Genomic DNA, 20634 nt, shown 5'->3' with positions numbered 1-20634 from the left:
TGGAAGAAAAAATGCCCACATGAGCTACACTGGTGGCAATTTATGTAGTTTGAGCAGTGTGGTATTAAACTGTATGATTTATATGTTTAATCAAAGGGAGGGAGCTATCTGAGAGCTGCATTTAAAGAGATCCAACTTGTAAGTGCCCAAACAGATCTGCGTTTCACATAAAATTGGTTGTACACATTGTAATGTCATTTGTTACTATGTAATGCTGCAAATTAGCAATTTTGTAAAAGGTAGTGATGCCATGATATTACATGGAACTGACAAAATTGTTGTTTGGGTTAGGCAAGGAAGGAAAAAGATAGCTGCTGATAAGACCTATTAACCTTGTCTGTTAATGTGGCATCAATGGAAGACTTTGTTATGGATGTTACATATGGCATTGTCAAGCTTTTTTAGAAAGCCTTAGGTCGAGCAATTTAAATAATACAGCAGTAATGAGGATGATTAGAGAACTGTGTTGGTGTCAGTGACTGGATTCGTGCTCTTTAAAACAATGAAGTAGTGACAGTTCTCTTTAAACTTTGAGACAGAAGTGTCAGCTTCCACAACCGTTATTTACCAGTCAGGTAGGATAGTGGTTTGAAGATTTTAGGCAGTCCAAAGTACTCAGTTCTACCCACAAGGAGTTTTGTATTTTGTCTGGAATACCTGTCAGGTATACCTTCGCAAAGAACTATCCACTTACTTTTACTTGCAGGTATTCTGGGTTTGATTCAGCAAAAGATTGATGACTTTGGCAAAGTGCCAAACTTGCTGCAGCTGTTACTCACTTTTGCAGTCAGTTAAATTTTAAGTATTCAGGTGGATATCGTAGCATACCAATGAAGTTAATCGAAGAGTGCTCATGTGAATTGAGTTCTATCTTAAGTTATTTGTGTAATCACTCTATCAGCAGAACATTTCCAGACTGGATAAAATATGCTGAAGTTAAGCCTCTTTATAAGAAAGGGGATAGTGAGACACCATCAAACTAAGCATCTCCTTAAGCATCTGACTGCAAATAATATATTGTCCAAGTCACAGTTTGGATTTCTGAAAGGTTCTCATATGGAGAAAACTATTTACATTTACAGTGAGAATGTACTTAATTCATTAGATAATAAATTAGAGGCTACTGGCATTTTCTGTGACGTGTCAAAAGCCTTAGACTGTGTGTGAACCACAGCATTCTCTTAAAGAATATTATGGTGTCACCGGCATTGCTGCGAAATTGTTTGAGTCTTATCTAACAGGAAACAAAGGGTGTCGTTGCGAAATACCTGTGCAGTAAGCAGTCTGTATTCATCTGACTGGTATTTAATTACATGTGGTTGTCCTCAAGGTTCCATCTCGGGACATTTGCCTTTTCTTGTGTACATTAAAACTTCTCGTCTGTTACATTTCCAGATGCTAAATTTGTTTTGTTTGTAGATGATACAAACATTGCAATAAGTGGGAAGTCAAGTACAGATTTAGAAACAGCTGTTAATCAAATTTTCATTGACGTTAAGTGGTTTAATGCTAATACACTGTCATTAAACTTTGAGAAGACCCACTATATGCAGTTCAGAACCTGTAAGAGATTTCCTTCCAGCAGGAGTATAACATATGAAGACATGTTATACTTGACAGTGTTAAATTTCTAGGATTACAACACTCTAATCAATTCGGTTGGGAAGCCCATACCACAGAATTGCTTAAGCGTCTAAACAAGTCTGTATTTGCCGTGAGATTGCCACATCATTATTTTAGAGGACAAAGTTATCCGGTATTATTAGGTTCAGTTGATCCATTTTGTCAGGCACATATGACAACACAATAAAGGAAGCATATAATGTTAGTCAGATTGACATTTTATTTTGATATCATATTAAGAAATGACATTAACTTCTTATGTTACAGGTACACTAGAAAATGGTGTTAAATTTGATTCTTCGAGAGACAGAGGTGTACCATTCAAATTTAGATTAGGTAAAGGTGAAGTCATTAAAGGTTGGGATCAAGGTGTAGCACAGGTAAGTTGTTTTGTGGTTACTTACTACATATTTTGTTTTTGTAACATGTATTTCTATTTGTTGCTTTCCTCTGCTATTAATAACCTGGCAAAGTGAACTGGTTATCTGACGAGGGTGGCAGCACCGCTGTTTATGCCTGAGAAACAGGGAGAGGAGGTAGTTATAGCATACACTGCAGTACTCTGTGAAGTGCCTATTTAGAATAAGAACAGTAATAGGATATACACTACATCTGGATTTTGCTGATAAAGATGCTTCATGGGCAGTATCCATAAAACTACCCTTACTGTTTTGCTGTGTCACTATTTTCCTCATCTGTGACTTGACTTGTTGCCTACTGTTTCTTGTGGATGGTAATGCTGACTCGTTTGAATCTATGCCAACTGATTTTATTATAGTTTCAGATTCATTGTGTGCAGAGTGTCTCTCCTCCTTAAACCTCACACACTTTTTGGTAATTGGATAGGTAAAAAAATATACTTACCAAGTGGTGGCAGGATGACATATAAAAAGGGTTTTATGTATGCAACCCAGTGGCTCCTACTGGCAGAAGGGTTGAAGGGAAATGAAGAGGGATGAAGAAAAAGGACTAGAGAGGTTTAGGAAAAGGGTTAGAGAGGGAAAGACTGGTAAGTCTCCCTTGATCCAGGGTTCTGAGTGACTTATCCAAACTCTATCCCATTTCCTTCATCATCATTCATCCCCATTACGGTCGAAGGAAGGCAATGGCAAACCACCTCTACTAGGACCTTGCCTAGTACGGCAGTGCGGGTCTCCCGCATCGTTCCCCTATGCTCCATCACAGGGTATGGGACTTCATCATCATCATCCCTTTTCCCAAACCTCTCCAATCCTTTCCCATCACTCCTCTTTCTTCCTCTTCAACTCTTCTGCCAGGAGGGGGAGCCACTGGCTCTGAAAGTTTATATACATACAACCTTTATTTATTTATTTTGGTATGTGTATTCTGCCACTTGATGAGTAGGTTTTTTATGTATCCAATCACATAATATTGTCAAAAATTATTTTCATTGTTGCACAACTTTTTTGGCTTGATACACAGCCTTTCTAGTCTTGTAATGCCACAACAGTAAAAACAGTCACAGGAGAAAAGCAAACCAATTGCATGGTGGCAGGTAGCATTTTTGGTTAGTAATACTGAGCTCCCAGTAGCTAACACAAATCTTTGTGGTGGAAAGGTCTAGAAGGTCCACTCAGACTTGAGGTGAACTGAATGTAAAAGCAGTGAACTCATTATGGAAATTCCTGGATTCAACGGTATGTAAAATGAGGTAAAGCCAATGCTCATATAAATTTAATATCTTTGGAAGTTAAACACCAGTTCTGTAACAAATGAAAAAGTAGCCTGTTTAAACTGATCCTGTAGCATCTATTTTTAGTATTAACACAGCAATGGATCTTGTTTGTAACAATATTTTGAGCACATGCACACAAAAACTGCAGTATAAATGTTATAGTAAAACTACATAAAGTTCAGCGTTCTCTCTCTCTCTCTCTCTCTCTCTCTCTCTCTCACACACACACACACACACACACACACACACACACACACACACACACACACACACACACACACACACACCACAACATAAACACCCAAGTGTACAGATTGTGCACTTTTGGGTATGCAGCTGGATAATGTCATCTTCACACAATATTTCAACAGACCAACTGGCCACCATCTTCAGGTGAGGATGCTGATGCACAAGCTAACTGGAACGGAGTTTCCAGGATAATCAGCAACTCCCTTATTCACCACAACCAGTCCACTGCAGCAGCACTGCTGACCTCAAGGGAGAGTAAACTAGTGGTGCACCAGTGGAATAAATAAGCAAAATGATAAATAATTATTAGCTGAACCTTAATTAAAAGAATCTGCTGGTTGAAATGAAGACCACTTCTAATACCAGCTAAAATAGAATTCCACATCTTAAAGGTAAATCTTTTACCCCTTTATTATATCAGATAGTACAATCTCAATAGATTCCCTTAGAACACATTCCTGGTAACAGGAAGCAGAGCAATAATATGCGTCTTGTTATAAATCATCTGATATCCCTCCTAGTGTTCCGCCACTGCAGATTTCTCTGGCTGGACCAAACTAGTGTGATGATAGTGTTCTACACATCTGTCTTGAATAGTATGGATAGTTTGGCCAATATGCCATCCCTCAATGACAAGGAATTTTGTATACTCTGGGTTTCCTGATTCCCAAGTCATCCTTTGTTGATGGAAGGAGGGCACTGATCTTAGCCAGTAGCATAAACACACTTTTGCTGTCATATCTTCTTAAAATTCTTGAGGATACATTCCTCGCAAAAGGTAAAATAGCAGCATATTTGCAAGTATCCTCGCTTTGAACAGTATTTTAGATCCTTTGACTCCATCCTAGTATCAGATTTACAATGGAAGTTGAAAAGGATGACTCTTTTTCTTGGTGTTTTGGTTTATCGGCATGACAATGAGATCATGGGGCATAGCAGAGTGTGTAAACCTATGCATACTGATAGTTATCTCCATCTGACCAGCTGTCATCCACTACACCAATGCATGGGGTGTTGCGGACTTTGGAGAAGAGCCTATGCCATTTCCGATACAGAAAATTTGATACCAGAATTGGACCATCTTAAAATTGTTTTTAAGCAAAATAGTTATGCTGACCCACAAATACCTATGCCATGCTCTTTCATTCAAACTGTCAGGGAAAATTGTAAATCTGTTGCTTTTCTATCTTTTGCGGGAAATATATACCTGAAAATTTCAAGAATTTTAAGATTGACATCAAAAGTGTGTTCATGCTTTGGCTAAGATTAGAGCCATTCTTGTGTCAGTAAAGGATGACTTGGGTTTGAGGAAAATCTGAGCATACAAAATTCCATATCATTGAGGGGTGGCATATTGGCTAAACTATCCGTAATATTCAGCATCTGTGTGTAGACGCCACTGTCAAACCATTTTGCTCCAGCCAGAGAAATTCAGTGGCAGAACACTATCTTAAGGAGTGACGTCAAGTGATGTCTAATGTCACACAAATGATTGCTCTACTTCCTGTTCCTGGGAATGTGTTCTAAAGGAATCTATTGAGATTGTTATCTGGTAATATTAGTAATTGGGATAAAGATTTCCTTTCAAGATACGGAATCTGATTATAGCGGATACTAAACAACAGTGGCCTTCATTTCAACAAGCAGTCTTTTAATTGAGGTTCAGCTAGCAATATATCATTTTGCCTATTTCTTCCACTGGTGCACAAGTAGTTCACTTCCACTTGAGGGCAGCCGTGCTGCTGCAGGGGGCTGGCCATGATGTACAAAGGAGCCTCCAAGTCTCTTGGAAACTCAGTTCCAGTGCGTTTGTGCATCAGCATCCTCACCTGAAGATGGTTTGGGTTTTTCTGTGGCTGTGGGTGTGATTGTGTGTACTTTTTCTAGAGAAACAGCAGGTGTTTGGAAGGTAGGGTGAACGATGTTTTCTGGTGTGTGTTTCTGTGCTCCACATACTGATCTGCTATAGATGAATGGCTGCCTTTATTTTATGTATTGCCCCAGCCAAGAATTTCCATTACTTCAGTAATGTTGAAGTTGATGTAGTTTTACTTTAACATTTATACTGCAGTATTTGTGTACATGTGCTGAAAATGTTGTCACCATCAAGATCCAGTGCTGTGTTAATACTAAAAATAGGTGCTGCAGAATCATTTTAAACATACTCAGTTTTTGAATTCGTGCTTGGCACCCACAGAGCCCCGAGCTATTGTAGCCCATTCTTACTCCTCAGGTTGCATTTCCTTCCATGTGCCCGTCCGTCCCCATCCTCGCTTTTTCCCTACTGCCTCCTCTTTCCTGTCTTGTGTTCTGACTTATATCGACCTGGCTATCCACCTAGTTTTATTTTATTCCTGGCATTTTGTTCCCCTTGGCTTTTCTCTTTCATTCTTCCTCTTCGGCATTTTTGGTCCCCCTTTGTCGTTTGGCCTTCACTTCTAAATTTTCTGTCTGTAGTGTGTGCCACTTCAGGAAGAATTTCCTTCCTACAGTCTACAGCGTGGATTCCCCTCCCCTCTTACTTCCCCTGTAGCCCCCCTCCATTCCGCTAGGTCACCAGCAGTAGCCAGTCCATGTGGTGGGACTGTTATGTACCTATCTGGCTGATCCTTCTGACAAAACAGGGATCACACTTCTGATACCTGATGACACTGCAGGCTTCCCTGCCCTGGCTACGCCCTTGGAGGAGGGCTAGGCTTGCCGGCTTGGGCTGAAACACTGTTCTCTCTAAAAGGCCTGTGCTAGGATGGTCGGGGACACATTAACTGCCATAAAGCAGTTGTTTTTTGTGGAGTATGTCGGAAGACAAGTTTGGCAGAGTGGAGCCTCTCAGTAAGGTATGGTTGGAGTCCCTGTTGATCATAACTTCTTCTGCCGCCCAGTCTGCAGCTTTTTGTGCTCACGATCATCTTGGTGATGTCCCAGTGCCCATTACCTCACTTGTTTGAATATGGTCCAGGGAGTTATTTTTCATAGGGACCTCATCCTTCAAATGGATGAACTCCGAGCCAATTTGGAACGACAAAGTGTTTTATTTTGTTCAACGTGTACAGAAAGGTTGTTAGAACAATTGCACAGGGACCGGCACCTTTATTCTGGCATTTGACAAAGATACCCTCCCTTAGAAAATTATGGTTATTTGTTACCAGTGTGATGTGAAGCCATATGTCCCGTTATTCATGAGGTGCCTTCAGTGCTTGCGTTTTGGGCATATGTCTTCCCAACGTACGGCGGACCCTCTGTATGGTGACTGTAGACACGCACTCTGTGGGGGTGCCCTTGTGTTCCGCCACCCGTGTACATTGTCACTCTCCATGCTCACCGGATTGCCCGGTTTATAAGAAAGAAAAGAAGATACAAGAGTGTAAGTCCCTGGATCGTTCATTTTACACTGACGCTTGTCAGAAGTTTGGCAGACTTCATCCTCTGTCGCAGACTTCTACTTCTGCCTCTGTTATGTTCTTTCACCTCCTTCATCTTCCTTACCCCAGTTGGGTCCCTCGTCCTCTACCCTCCCTTGCAGTTCCCACGTCCTCCCTTCCCAGTGCCACTCCTACTCCCTGGTTGAAGAATTGTACCTCCTTGTTTGGCACCTGTTGGTGATAGGACTTGCCCCCTCCCCCTGCTCCCTTCGTGTCAGAGGCCTGAGGCCTGCTGCCACATCTGGGCCATGGGACACACAGTCTGTGCACCTCAAGGTTGCCTGCTCTCTTTTGGTGTCAGATCTTGAAGAAGCCTACTCTTCCTCTGTGCTGTACCCTCCTCGCCCTCTGAAAGAGGAGGAGAACAAGAAATCCCAGGACAAGGCCACAGGCCACCCTAGTGTCGCTGTAGGTGCCATATATCCACCCCCTCTCTCAACCTGAGCCTGACCTCTTATTTATGGATGTCACTCGGCAGTGTGGTCACCTCCAACATATTCACCTCCCATTTGGATAACCATTCTGTGCTTATTCTGTGGGACTCTAATGGATACTACAGTCACCTCCCAGAGTGGCAATCCCTTAGTGCCTTTCACTCAGCAACTTGTCATTCTCCAGGAACCTCATTTTACTGGTGCTCACTCACCAATCTTTCCTGGGTTCCGTGCTTTTTGTTGGAACCAGGTTAGCTCTTTGAGGGCTTCTGGTGGTGTCTGCAGGTTGGTCTTTAGTTATTGTTAGTACACTGTTGGAAGCAGATGCCGTCGTGGTCTGCTTGGACTTGGCAGTCACAGTTTGCAATCTCTACCTCCCTCCTGACAGGCTACCTACATCTGCTGTCCTAACTGCCCTCCATCAGCAACTCTCCCTTCCTCCTCCTTGGGTATTTAAATGCCCATCACCCTTCGTGGGGCAGTGCTTTTTCACCCAGTTGGGAGATCCTCAGTGACCAGTTTCTTGTGGACCACGACCTATGCCTTCTTAATGGTGGTTCCCCAAACTCATTTTAGTGCTGCATATGGCACTTTCTCTGCCATTGATCTTACACTACCTTCCCCTCCCCTTCTTCCTTTGTTACATTGTCGCCACCTGATGGCCTCTGTGATAGTGACTGCTTCCCATTGATTCTCCTGTTCCCTTCCCTCTGATTAGGTTGCCCTGCTGGGCTTTCCATCATGCTGATTGACCTCTATGTACCTCTCAGGTCATGTTTCCACCTTCTTTGTTGGGTTGCATAGATGACGTTGTCTGTGATAGTCCAATGAGATAATCCGTGCTGCTAGCATTGCTGTCCCCACTTGAAAGGCCCTGGCCTGTAGAGGAGTATGGCCATTTCCATTGCTATCTGTAATCATTGTTGCACCTTGAGACATCTTAAGTGGCACCTGTGCTCTGCTGGTCTTATTATCTTGCACCAAAGCCCATTACTTAATCAAACAGAGCAAATGGATGTGTTGAACACTTTGTCTCCTTTCTAGGTTCTTCTCTCTCATCACAGGTGTGAGCTATGCTCTGCACCCTCCAAGGCTCTGTGGCAGTCTTCCATTTCAGGCCCTGCCTTTCAGATAGCCTTTGTACAGACCCATCAGTTCTTGCGCAACACCTCATGACCTAAGGCTTCGGCGTTGGCCTCGTAACCCACCGTTGCCTTCCTCGTCTGGAAACAGTGGGCTGAAGTTTCCCGCTTACGTTTTACACCTTGAATCCTGTAGTGAACCTTCACCTGAATTCCATCCACAACCAATTGCTTCAACACCCCAATCCTCCACAGTGACAAGATCTCCTCCAGGTGTTTAATCATATGTGGCTCCAAGGCATTTTCCCCACTCACTGGAGAGACAGCATGTCTTTAAGCCTGGCAAGGATGCATCATTCTTTGTTTGTTGTCAGCCTGATCATTGTCCCCTGTAAGTTACTAGACTGGATGGTGGCTAGTCAGCTCAGTTGGGTCCTTGAACCCTGGGAACTTCTATCTCCTTAAGAGTGTGGCTTTTGGGAGAGACGGTCTGTGGTTGATCATCTGTTTCGAATGGAAACTGCAGTTCGGCAGGTTTTTCTTAACTCTGCTATCCTTTTGCAGTCTTCTTCAATCTCTGTGAGGCCAATGGCACAGCTTAGCACCATCACATCCTCCTTATGCTGCGTGAGTGGGGTCATTGGGCCCCCCACTCTTGATTTTATTCAAGAGTTCCTTTCCTATTGGTCATTCAGAATCTGGGTCGACACTGTTCTCAGCTCTTTGCGGACCCAGGAGAATTATGTTCCACAGGGTTCAGTATAAAGTACCCGTCTTGTCATTACTATTAATGGACATGGGGCAGCTCCTGGGCCAATGGTCACCTCTGCTATGGATGTGAATGATTTCTGTATTTGGGCTGGCTCCCACTTGGTGGTCTCTGTGGAACGTCGACTCCAGGGTGCCATCCGGTGCGCTTCCATGTGAACAGCCTCGCACAATCTTAAATTCTCTGCCCTTATGTCTAGGGTGATGCTTTTGTCACTGTACTACAGTTGATCCTGATCCTGCTCTGGAGCTGTATCTTAATGCTCAATGCCTGACCGTGGTCTCCCAGTTCCGTTTCTGGGGTCTTCTTTTTCACAACAAGCTTACTTGGTTGGCCCATAGCTGTCATCTGAAGATTGGCTGTTTTAGTAAACCCATTGTTCTTAGCTTCCTTGACCACACTTCTTGTGCCACCAATCATTTTACCCTTCTCCACCTATACTGGGAAATAATTCTCTCTCATCTGGACTATGGTTGTCAAGTTTATATATCAGCTGCCCCTTCCATGCTGCTCCTCTTGGACCTGGTTCACCTTTGTGTATCCGTTTAGCAGCCAGAGCCTTTCGCACTAATGCTGTCGATAGTCTTCTGGTTGACACTGGGATCACTCACCTTTTGAATCGGTGGTCCCAGCTGGTGGTTTCCTATGGCATCACTGACCCCTCCTTTCTATTCTTTTCGTGGCTTCTGGCTGTCGCCTGCCCGCTGCCTGCCCTCAGGTGGGTGTATTGGTTGGGCTTCACCTTGCGTCTCTCCACTGTGACTTCAATCTCCCCTCCTTGTCCTTTCCCGACCAGACACCCCCCCCCCCCCCACCTCCCCTTTCCCTCTTGCTTAGTTCCTCAGCCTGGATTCAGCTGGATCTCTTTCAGGGTCTGAAAGCATCCATTTCTCCACTGGAGTTGCGTTGTTTGTTCCACATGCTCTTACAGGAATTTTTTTTACACCAATGGCTCTAAATCTGCCGATCATGTGGCATATGTGTTCATGTCTTCTGTTGGCATCGAACACCATCTCCTGACTGCTACATGTAGAGTGTTTACTACAGAATTGATAACAGTCTATCAGGTGCTCTGCATTAAACGGTCCTGACTCACCTGAGGTTTGTTATGTATGAACTCATTGAGTGGCCTTAAAGGTATCACTCATTGTTTTCTCTGTCACCCCTTGGCCTCTGCCATACATGCCCTCTTGCTTATCATGGTGATGCTGCTTGTTCAGTTGATTTCCTTTGGATTCCTGTCCACTTAGGTATTCCGGGTGGTGAGCTTGCTGCCATGTCCCCATTATCTGTGACCCCTCTGGGGACAGATTTGCGGCTTTACATCAAATCTCTTTTTGCTCAGTCATGGGTCGACTCTTCAGAGGTTAACCCTCTATCTAATAAACTTTGTGCCATCGAGGAGACTCCCACCATGTGACATTCTTTGCTCCGCAACTCCCACTGGGAATCTACCATTCTCTGCTGTATTTATATTGGCCATACTAGGTTGACCCATGGTCTTTTACTCCGCAGTGTGACTGCCCACTTCCCCCACTTCGTAGTTGTGGCGCTTCCCTCATGGTGATTTCATGTTTTGCTGGACTGCACCTGCCTTTTGGCCCTTCACATTAAATATGCCTTCCCACCTTCATTGTCCAGGGTGAGGTAAAAGGCCTTGAATTTTACTCTAAAATTTGAGTCCCTCAATCAGTGTAGGCCTTGACTTTGCCTCCACACTGGCCAGTTTCTCTCTGCCTTGTCCCTGTATTTTGTCTGCAGTTGTACTGTTTTGTTTCCCCTTTTCTTTCTTCCCCTGGTGTTGTCCCAATTATATTGTGATGATGGTATGGTATGGCGCGAGTGTCTGGATGGGCCAGTTGTGCTGCTGGTGCATCATCACATGGGCACCCCTGCTCTCCCCATTTCCGCCCACTCCCTCCTGTCCTTTCCTTTTCCTGCTGCTGCGATGACTCTTCCCCCCCCCCCCCCCCCCTTTATTTGGACGTTATTCCATCCCCTTGATGGAACTGCGTTGTTTGTATTGTTCAGATTTCTGCCATCGTAGATCATGTGCATGGGACCAATGAACATCTTTTTGCCTACCCCCCCATATATATAAAAAAACAAAGATGATGTGACTTACCAAATGAAAGTGCTGGCAGGTCGACATACACATAAACAACACACAAAATTCAAGCTTTCACAACAAACTGTTGCCTCATCAGGAAAGAGGGAAGGAGAGGGAAAGATGAAAGGATGTGGGTTTTAAGGGAGAGGGTAAGGAGTCATTCCAATCCCGGGAGCGGAAAGACTTACCTTAGGGGGAAAAAAGGACGGGTATACACTCGCGTGCACACACACATATCCATCCAAACATATACAGACACAAGCAGACATATACAGAGGCAAAGAGTTTGGGCAGAGATGTCAGTCGAGGCGGAAGTGCAGAGGCAAAGATGTTGTTGAATGACAGGTGAGGTATGAGTGGCGGCAACTTGAAATTAGCGGAGATTGAGGCCTGGAGGATAACGGGAAGAGAGGATATATTGAAGAGCAAGTTCCCATCTCCAGAGTTCGGATAGGTTGGTGTTAGTGGGAAGTATCCAGATAACCCGGACAGTGTAACACTGTGCCAAGATGTGCTGGCCATGCACCAAGGCATGTTTCACCACAGGGTGATCCTCATTACCAACAAACACTGTCTGCCTGTGTCCATTCATGCGAATGGACAGTTTGTTGCTGGTCATTCCCACATAGAATGCGTCACAGTGTAGGCAGGTCAGTTGGTAGATCACGTGGGTGCTTTCACACGTGGCTCTGCCTTTGATTGTGTACACCTTCCGGGTTACAGGACTGTAGTTGGTGGTGGTGGTGGTGGTGGTGGTGGTGGTGGTGGTGGTGGTGGTGGTGGTGGTGGTGGTGGTGGGAGGGTGCATGGGACAGGTTTTACACTGGGGGCGGTTACAAGGGTAGGAGCCAGAGGGTAGGGTAGGTGGTTTGGGGATTTCATAGGGATGAACTAAGAGGTTACGAAGGTTAGGTGGACGGTGGAAAGACACTCTTGGTACACGATCAAAGGCAGAGCCACGTGTGAAAGCACCCACGTGATCTACCAACTGACCGCCTACACTGTGAAGCGTTCTATGTGGGAATGACCAGCAACAGACTGTCCATTCGCATGAATGTACACAGGCAGACAGTGTTTGTTGGTAATGAGGATCACCCTGTAGCTAAACATGCCTTGGTGCATGGCCAGCACATCTTGGAACAGTGTTACACCGTCTGGGTTATCTGGATACTTCCCACTAACACCAACCTATCCGAACTCCGGAGATGGGAACTTGCTCTTCAATATATCCTCTTTTCCCGTTATCCTCCAGGCCTCAATCTCCGCTAATTTCAAGTTGCTGCCACTCATACCTCACCTGTCATTCAACAACATATTTGCCTCTGCACTTCTGCCTCGACTGACATCTCTGCCCAAACTCTTTGCCTCTGTATATGTCTGCTTGTGTCTGTATATGTTTGGATGGATATGTGTGTGTGCACGCGAGTGTATACCCGTCCTTTTTTTCCCCCCTAAGGTAAGTCTTTCCGCTCCCGGGATTGGAATGACTCCTTACCATCTCCCTTAAAACTCAAATCCTTTCGTCTTTCCCTCTCCTTCCCTCTTCCCTGACGAGGCAACAGTTTGTTGCGAAAGCTAGAATTTTGTGTGTATGTTTGTGTTTGTTTGTGTGTCTATTGACGTGCCAGCGCTTTCGTTTGGTAAGTCACATCATTTTTGTTTGATTATATAAAAACAACCAACCAATTAATTTAAATGTTCTACTTTTTCACTTTGTTTCACTTTGCTGCAGAATGGGTGTCCACCAATATTAAATTTATGTGAGTATTGCCCACTTCACATTTAAACGCAGTTTGGCAAAAAATTACTCTATCGTGCTGATACCAGACATAAGAAAGGTCTGGTTGAGTGCATTCATTATCCCTGAAGCTGTAAATATATGGGTAACAGAAAGGCTACTTAGTAATTACTATAATTCTTGGTCTAATGCAGCATGCTGCTGTTAACTCACACACTCAAAGAACAGGAGGGCAGGGGGAAAATCAGTAGCTTCATCTTGCTCTGTACTAAATTTCTGTTGTTACTAAATGTGTGTGTCTGAAGGTGGACATATGTAGATGTATTCCTTAAACCTTCAGAGAAGCTTGCACTTATTACCACTCTATGATTTTAACAACTTCCACTGCATTAATTAATAACAGATAATTGGTTTTCTTTCTAAGCTGGTGACAAATCTGTAAATTCCGTATACTGTGAGATAATAATTGTATTAATAACTACAATTATTTTCAGATGTGTGTTGGTCAACGAGCCCGCCTTACATGCTCTCCAGATTATGCATACGGGTCACGTGGTCATCCTGGAATATATCCTTTGTCTGCTGTATTTAGTGAGGTTTGAAGTAAGATTTCAACTCTGAATAAACATAACATTACTCTCATAGTGAAATTCTGGGTTCTGAGATGGCTAAAATGAAGGGTTTGTTGTAATCATTAAGATGGAGTGGTGGTGTTGTTTCCTCAGTTGAAAGACTTATTTGATGCAGCTCTCCACACGTCTTTATTTTGTACAGCCTCATCATCTCTGAATCATTATCAGACCTGTCCAAAGCTCTAAAAGGAGCTGCCATTTTACCCCTAGAATATCTTGTCTAAGATGATGGACTCACCATTTAACAATATAGTAGTGCTGTGTGCCTTCAGAAAGAATGGCTATAGTTTCCTGTTGCATGTAAGCATAGCAAGATCATATTGTCTCATGTTAAAATGCCAGGTCAATCATCCAGAATTTTGCCCTTGCACCTACTGAAAAGGCTGCTGCCCTTTTTCAGGAATCACTTGTCATTACTCTTCAGATACCCCTCAGATTTGGTTGCACTTATGGTACGTCTTAACGTATTTTAGACCTCGGCAAGGTCAGGGTTCCTAAGGGGAGGCTTAATGTTGTTCAAAATGCTATTTTTTACTGTAACAGAAGTGAAAAGGCTGTTATGTGAAGGTCTTGCTTCTTCAAACGCCACCTTTTGGAGGAAGAAAGTAAACCATGTTGGTAAGCTTAAGAGAGAAGCTTAGACCAGACAGTATCATAAATAAGGAACAGTTAATGATTTATCTTGGTGGTGGTGGTGGTGGTGGTGGTGGTGGTGGTGGTGGAATTACGCCATTGACATAATGAATTGCTGAGTGCAAAAGTGTGCAGAATGAATTCTTTCACTCTAAGAGTATGCACTTGTTCCTTTTTTTCAGTAAGGCTTTTGATGGCGTGTTCCTTTGGTAGGCTTAGTTTTACATTATTATGACGTTTTATATGCAGCCATTATGGTAATGATTCAGAACGACTTCAATAAAAAGCTTTGGATCAAGGCTGTCAGGCAGATGCAGTATTTCTTGATTTCCGAAAAGCATTTGGGTCAGTATTACACCTACGCTTATTGTCAAAAGTACAGTCATATAGGGTATCAAGTAAATTTGTAACTGAATTGAAGACTTTGTGGTAGGGTAGACACAGTGTGTTATTTTCGCAGGAGAATTATTGTCAGATGTAGAAGTAACTTCATGCGTGCCCCCAGGGAAGTATGGTGGGACTCCTACTGTTCATGTTGTATATTAATAGTAATAAATAGTAACATCAGACTTTTTGCAGATAACGCAGTTATCTATATGAAGTACTATCTGAAAGAAGCTGTGTAAATATTCATTCAGATCTTGATAAGGTTTCATAGTGCATCAAAGATTGGCAACTTGCTTTAACTGTTCAGAAATGTAAAATTGTGCACTTCACAAAATGAAGAAAACGTAGTATCCTATGACTGTAATATCAATGATTTATTGTTAGAATCGGCCATCGCAAACAATACCTGTGTGTAACACTTTGTAGGGGTATAAAACGTAATGATCGCATAGGTTCAGTCATGGTTAAAGCAGGTGGTAGACTTCGGTTTATTGGTGTAGTGGGAAGTGCAATTAATCTGCAAAGAAGACTGCTTAACAAATCACTTGCATCAAGTTCTAGAAAATTGCTCAAGTGTGTGGAACCTGTACCAAATAGGACTAACAGGGGATATTGAACATATACAGAGGGAGCAGCACGAATGGTCACGTTTGTTCGATCTGTGGGAGTGTCCCAGAGAAACTGGAGGAACTGAACTGGAAGACTCTTGAAGACAGATGTAAACTACCACGAGAAAGTCTATTAACAAAGTTTCAAGAATTGGCTTTAAATGGTGATCCTGTGAATATACTACAATGCTCTTTGTAAGAACCTTAAACATCGCAGCACGTCAGCAATTGTTGGTTAATATATTAAAAAACTAAAAAACCGCCTCGATTGCGAAAAAAGCACCTAGCGTTAAGTGTTTACCCAGGTTTCGGCATAGATAACTACACCTTCTTCAGAACGATAATAAAACCCACAAGTGCCTAAGAATCATTGACAAAGGTCTTCTTAGGCACTTGGGGGGTTTTATTGTTGTTCTGAGACAAAGGTCTTCTTAGGCACTTGGGGGGTTTTATTGTTGTTCTGAAGAAGGTGTAGTTATCTACGCCGAAACCTGGGTTAACACTTAACACTAGGTGCTTTTTTCGCAATCGAGGCGGGTTCTTAGTTTTTTAATGCTCTTTGTATTGCTCACGTAGGTATTATGAGGATAAGATTAGAATAGCCATTCGGTCAGTCATTCTTCCTGCACTCCATTTGTGAATGGAATGAGGAGAAACCCTAATAACTGATACAGTGGGATGTATCCTCTGCCATAGACCTCTAGGTAGTTTCAAGAGTATAGATGTGTCTTGAAAGGAGGATATAAGATGAACATCAACAAAAGCAAAATAAGGATAATGGAATGTAGTCAAATTAAGTTGGGTGATGCTGAGGGAATTAAATTAGGAAATGAGACACTTAAAGTAGTAAAGGAGTTTTGCTATTTGGGGAGTAAAATAACTGATGATGGTCGAAGTAGAGAGGATATAAAATGCAGACTGGCAATAGCAAGGAAAGAGTTTCTGAAGAAGAGGAATTTGTTAACATAGAGTATAGATTTAAGTGTCAGGAAGTCGTTTCTGAAAGTATTTGTATGGAGTGTAGCCATGTATGGAAGTGAAACATGGACAATAAATAGTTTGGGCAAGAAGAGATTAGAAGCTTTCGAAATGTGGTGCTACAGAAGAATGCTGAAGATTAGATGGGTAGATCACATAACTAATGAGGAGGTAGTGAATAGCATTGGGGAGAACATGTAATGAACATGTCGGGGAAATTTGGAAAAAAGAAAACACTGGAAAAACTTTGGTGTTTGTCTCAGTAGATGAAATGATTTGTCTGTTGTGGTGTCACGTATTGGCAGTGGCTGGGTGCAGTCAAGTACATGTGCCTCTTCCCTACTCCTACATTACTACTGCTTCTCCCCTTCCTACCACCCCCATCAGCGTGCAGTCGGTGCTGCCATACTTCTTGCCCCTCGGCTTGCAGCTGCCGATGAGTCAGGGAGGCATGAGGAGTGGTTTGTTTGGATCTGATTCTCAGACTGCATTCTCGGAGACTGCAGACGCATTGGCCGGAGATGGTGCTCATGTGTGCACAAGTTGCATCTGAGTGATTGTGTGAATGTGTGTGTGCACTCTCATTTTCTGACAAAAACTATGGCTGAAATTTTACTTGTGAAAGTGTGATTGCCTTTTGTACGTGCCTGTCTGCAGCTCAGCAATCACCTTTATGATGTCTGTATATATCTGTGTGTGTGTGTGTGTGTGTGTGTGTGTGTGTGTGTGTGTGTGTGTGTGTGTGTGTAAAAGCTAGTATTTATTATTCTTTTGTTTTTTGATTGTGCTGTCAGTACTTTAACAGATTTGTTTCTGTGTTTACTTTGACCAATATGATTTGTTATAGTGCTAAAACTTGTTTTGGGATTCATTATGTGTATTAGCTGTTTTTATGTAGACAAGTTGATTGTAGACTTTCCTTAATGAAAATTACTATTCCACCCAATGCAACACTGATATTCGATGTTGAGTTACTGAAGGTTGAACCTTGAATAACATCAACTAACCAGTGGATCAGCAAATCAACCAACAAACCAAACTGTCAGCCAACTGACAAACCAACCAAATTGTTATTTCTATGCTACAACAGTATCATTTCCAGTGTTAAAACTTTCTATTTTAGTGATACTGCATCTGTGTGGATGCGTGTGTGTAATGTGTAGAATCTACTTTAAAGATTTTTGGACTGTCATTTTAAACTAATGCATTTCAGTACTATATATATATTTATGCCAAAAGCTGTCTTACAAGAAAACTTATACTAGTGTCTTATATACTGTTTATGTAGCAACTTAGTAGAATGAATCTTTGACTGTTCAGGTACTGATTGTGACTCATTTGTAAGTTTATTAATTTTCTCAGTGAGGAAGTTTAAAAATACTATCTTTTTAGTATTAGTGATTGAAATATCACTGTCTTCCAAAATACCTCAGCTATACTGTCAACCATTTCAAGATCTTTTTGCTAGTGCCATTATTATTTTGTAATATTTTCATAGTAACCAAAGTTGTCTGTTAAAAGGATTTTGATCATTATGTTGTTACCCCATATGAAAAAATGTGTAAACAAAATATTAATGAATAAATGTCAGTGGCATTTGTCTTAATTTGCACTTGTTATTTTTGTGAACCACAAGCTTCAAACTTGGACCATTCTTACCAACATCATTGACTTAACAAATCTCTCTGAAAATATTAACTAGAAGCCTAGTGTTGTATTAGACAAGACAGTGTTAAATGAAATGTTTATCATCACTTTATAAGTGGATGATCCCATACAGACTGCATAGTTAGTGTGAAACAATTGAAAAACAAATTCAACAAACATTTTTTTTCAAAATACAGTGAAGTACAGATAAAGGGATACAACAGCAAGCAAATATCTCTAATCCAAAATGCCAGACAAATGTAACATATGTTGTCTGCATCTTTTTGTATGGATGGCATCATTTATAACTGAAAAAGAAAGGCATAGCTCTGAAATATAATAGATAAGAGAGATGAACTTATTCTTTGCAGAGGATCAAATAACAATTCAAAAGTTATTCTACAGAGGTTGGGTGATATGTTACTGATAAGGAATGCTGCTATATAGGGTGTGCTTGAGTGGTAATTTTCTCTTCATAATACTGTTTTGTCAGAATTCTGCTTCTGCCCTGATGATCTTTGGGGAACCTCCTTTAATAGAAAAGATACTTCTCAAACTTGTCTTGACAATTACAAGAGAAAACAAAAACTGCCTTCATACATGGAGTTAATGAATTGACCGTATGGGGTTGGTTAAGATACATGCCAATGTGTAAGAAGGGTGGTGTTAAAAATCCTGCCCAATTATACCGATTCAAATTTTAAGCAAGCACTGGATTTGGAAAGCCATCGAAAATTCTTTGCATCACCCTTTCTCTCTACATAGCTGAGTTGGTATTTTGAGAAACTGTTGACAGAGGACAATATTGAAGGTAATGGAGAAGAATGTACTACTGATGATTTATATTCTGTTCTATTGCTTTCAAATAAAAACTTGTATTATAGCCAGAACACCAGGAACTTCATTTACTGTTCAGCTTAGTAATACTGCCAAGATAAAGAATGACAGTCAATTGATCAAATCAAGATAGCTCAGAAATATTACATAAAATCAAAATTTTACTGTTGTACTGTGAATAAAGTGAATATTTACATTACTTCCAGAAAATTAATGCATCTTGAAAGTGCAAATAGAAGTAAATAAAATGATTAGATGTAGTGAATATCTTCATGATTAAAGCTTATGATGGAAACAGAAATTGGGCAATATGAAATTTAGTCTGGCATACCCAATAAGTGGAAGAAGAGCATTATAATTCTGTTTAAGAAAGGCAACTAGAAGCAGTGTGTGCTTGCAGATGTAGAACCAATGTCTTTTGGGCTATAAATATCAAATTCTTGTTTTAATGGACAGAGTTGTGCATTTGAAACAGCAGGAATGTGACCCAAGTATGACATGATCTGACAACTCTCCCGACACTTTTACCCAGTCACATAGCAACATGCTTCACCAACCCTGAGACTGAAGATTCTTCTTCTTCTTCTTCTTCTTTTTATATATATATATATATATATATATATATATATATATATATATATATATATATATATATATATATATATTATATGAGACTTACCAAACAAAAGCGCTGGCAGGTCGATAGACACACTAACAAACACAAACATACACACAAAAATCTAGCTTTCGCAACCAACGGTTGCCTCGTCAGGAAAGAGGGAAGGAGAAGGAAAGACAAAAGGATATGGGTTTTAAGGGAGAGGGTAAGGAGTCATTCCAATCCCGGGAGCGGAAAGACTTACCTTAGGGGGAAAAAAGGACAGGTATACACTCGCGCACACACACATATCCATCCGCATTTCCCTCTATTATATATATATATATATATATATATATATAGAAGAGGAAAAATATTTGTATGTTCCCTATGTCAGCCACACGTTTAGATTAAATTGTGTTGAACGAGTTGGTTGGTGTACAGACAATGTGTACATGATTTGTTTGTATGTATGGCTGAACACTAAATTTGTGTGTGTGTGTGTGTGTGTGTGAGAGAGAGAGAGAGTGAGAGTGAGAGAAATCTCACAATATGACTTTGCTGAAAACTATTAGATACATAGTGGTAGTGTTCTGTTCTCATTTGAATACACAAAGATATACAATACATAAGAACATAAAGATTATAGTGGTTGAACCAGAAACACTCAGTGTTTCAGGTACAATCATAAATAATTATTCAAATAAAATGAATTTTTAATATGCCACATTTTAAATTGACTACAAAGTGTAAAATAATAAGTCGTAGCCTCGTACAGATTCCAAACCTCATACAGATAATCCCAAAAATTTGATTGTGAATTTTTAATAGCATGAAAATACTTAAGATTTAAAATGAAAAGTTGGGGCACATGCAACAGATAATAGTGAGGAGGGAATTGTTCATGCATCAATTTTGTATTGCGTGTGCTACATGTTTTTTGTCTTAATTTTTTTTACAAGTATTTTCGCAGCTATTAAAGATTCATAATTACAAATTTTCAGGATTAGCTGTATGGGATTCGGAGTCTATATTGGGCTAGGAGAAATTAATTTATACCTGTTGAGTCTGATTTTAAAATGCGTGTTAAAATTTAATTTTTATTTGTTTATGTATTTATTTTTTGCTTTTGTCTTCGTGTGAAATTTTTCAATTGATTTCAAACATTTTTATGGGGTATAACAGAGAAGA

At 41.2% G+C, this 20634-nt stretch overlaps 1 protein-coding gene across 1 annotated transcript in view; it reads left to right on the top strand.

Annotated features, from left to right (window-relative positions):
* Nucleotides 1–17967, top strand: part of LOC126092487 (peptidyl-prolyl cis-trans isomerase Fkbp12) — a 38512-nt gene extending 20545 nt beyond the window's left edge. Inside the window, exons 3-5 of the mRNA XM_049908105.1 lie at nucleotides 1891–2003; nucleotides 13618–13691; nucleotides 17296–17967. Of these exons, the coding sequence (XP_049764062.1) occupies nucleotides 1891–2003; nucleotides 13618–13691; nucleotides 17296–17353 (245 nt within the window). The 3' untranslated portion in view covers nucleotides 17354–17967. The remainder of the gene's footprint in view (nucleotides 1–1890; nucleotides 2004–13617; nucleotides 13692–17295) is intronic.
* The last annotated feature ends 2667 nt before the right edge of the window (nucleotides 17968–20634 follow it).

This window comes from Schistocerca cancellata, chromosome 7 (genome assembly GCF_023864275.1).
Source record: "Schistocerca cancellata isolate TAMUIC-IGC-003103 chromosome 7, iqSchCanc2.1, whole genome shotgun sequence".
Lineage (NCBI taxonomy): Eukaryota > Metazoa > Arthropoda > Insecta > Orthoptera > Acrididae > Schistocerca > Schistocerca cancellata.
Note: the sequence above shows the minus strand (reverse complement) of the source record. Positions and strands in the feature narration are given on the sequence as shown.